The sequence below is a fragment of the Oreochromis aureus genome, linkage group 7, assembly GCF_013358895.1.
Source record: "Oreochromis aureus strain Israel breed Guangdong linkage group 7, ZZ_aureus, whole genome shotgun sequence".
Classification (NCBI taxonomy): Eukaryota; Metazoa; Chordata; class Actinopteri; order Cichliformes; family Cichlidae; genus Oreochromis; species Oreochromis aureus.
Genome location: NC_052948.1, coordinates 16000272 through 16002106, shown reverse-complemented (window position 1 = coordinate 16002106; position 1835 = coordinate 16000272). Strand labels below are relative to the sequence as shown.

The 1835-nt window shown below is 37.5% G+C and overlaps 1 protein-coding gene across 2 annotated transcripts in view; it reads right to left on the bottom strand.

Annotated features, from left to right (window-relative positions):
• Nucleotides 1–548: 548 nt before the first annotated feature.
• Nucleotides 549–1835, bottom strand: part of LOC116332608 (neuroplastin-like) — a 17656-nt gene continuing 16369 nt past the window's right edge. For both annotated transcript variants that reach the window (XM_039614393.1, XM_031755618.2), the window contains exons 7-8: nt 1801–1835; nt 549–1519 (exon numbers count right to left, since the gene is read on the bottom strand). The exon at nt 1801–1835 is cut by the window's right edge and continues 42 nt beyond it. In XM_039614393.1, the coding sequence (XP_039470327.1) occupies nt 1817–1835 (19 nt within the window). In that variant the 3' untranslated portion in view covers nt 549–1519; nt 1801–1816. The remainder of the gene's footprint in view (nt 1520–1800) is intronic.

Below are 1835 nucleotides of genomic sequence, written 5' to 3'. Positions count from 1 at the left end.
ACTTGACATGTAGGTTTGCCTGTTTCACTACCTGACAACTTATAAAAAGCTCCCTCCACAGTGGCAGAACTACAAAGTCAAAGTATTTGACATTGCACCATAAAACAGAACTATAAACATCGGGCCCTCTGAATATCTGAATCTGCCGTTTAAAACTCATTTCCTTTCCTTCATTTCAAGACGCGACCTCAGTGGCATCCTCCATTAATCCTAAAAAGAAAGGCAGCTTCATCCCTCGGCTGTCACTCAAACGGTTAGTACACGGTGAAAGCACCGTGTACTATTTTCTGTCTTTTCATATCTAATCTGATGTTTGAATTTCACAGCGTAAGACTTCCAAGTACCCCGAACACTTTCCTCATGGTTTGCAGGTCTTTATTGCTCTGACGTTCATCGCTGCATTCCCCAGTTCCACTGCGACCTCCTAAAATCTCACTAGATGGAGCTGTTCTCCACTTTTGAGAGCCCATGTGACTAAGAGTACAACTCTGTCTGTTTTGCAAAGAAACTGATTTGCCAGACACGTTTGAGTTTTTAAAATATTTATTTTTAAAAATGACTCGGGATCTTGGAATTGCTTCACATGTGTCAGCTTGGACGCGGGCTTTCCTTTCTGCCCCACGTAAGCTGTCGAGAATTCATGCAGCTGTGTTGTGTGCCATCAACGCTCTACGGTGATCCTACTAGATTAAAGCTTTGTCACAGAGAAATCAAAAGCTGCAATGATTTGCAATATATTGATATGGATGATAATTGCATAGGATAATAGCCATGCTGTACAACACACATAATTATAAAATAATCCGTTAGAATGATTAGTACAGATTTCCTAAAGTAGGCTTTTATACAGGTTTTTTTCATACTTTTCAACATTTAAGTGCATCATATAATATGGATAGTCTTTATATTAACGGTGATCTGATACATAGTTATTGTGATTTAATACATACAGTACATACATACAGTAGATCTTAATCAAATTTAGAGGGACATTGCAAAGCCCTTAAATGTAATAGATACTGTCGGATAAAATGACCCAATGGTATGCAGCAGGATGATAAAACTGTACACATCTGTCATACCAGATTATGGTGGTATTTTCTTTTGCTGAGTGTCGTTTTTCCTCTAAAACACACAGTACAGATTATTAAAATGAAGCCACTCTCAGAGAAAAAAAACAAAACAAAACCAAAAAAAAGCCATTTCTGCATCAAACAGAAGGTCAACGTCTTGCATGCATTATTTTTAGAAGTAGTAAACATGTTAAATTAGTGGTTAAGAGGGTGGGGAAAAATAATAAACGTCAACAACCGCATGCAGTCACAATGGTTATAATGTTAACAATTCTATAATGGTTTGGGTACCTCCTGACCTCACACCCTCACACAATAAAATCATAAGGCATGCCTCATTTAATTCCTCCACAACCATACTTTTAATGGCAGATGTGTCCTATAAACAACGGGTATGGAGTCCATTCTTGTTTACCTTCATATGGTCAATACATGTGTAATGAGACCTGCAGAAAAGAGAAGATTCAGCTCGTTAGCCCAGTGTAAATGCGATCTATTAGTATATATGAGTTATCCTGCGTGACAAAAGCATTCAGTTATTGTTTCGTATAGTCAATTTGTATTCTTGAAGGGTCTTTACCTTATAATATAAAGCACCTTGAGGCAACTGTTGTTCTCATTTGGTGCTATGTAATTACACTTAATTAAATCAAATTAAATCAGTCATCTTGGGTTTGTGGCCACGGGTCTTTATTATCAGGGCTTCTCTTAATAATTTAATACTTACTCAGCAGACAGGCTGCTCAGTTTGTATTCCTCTGG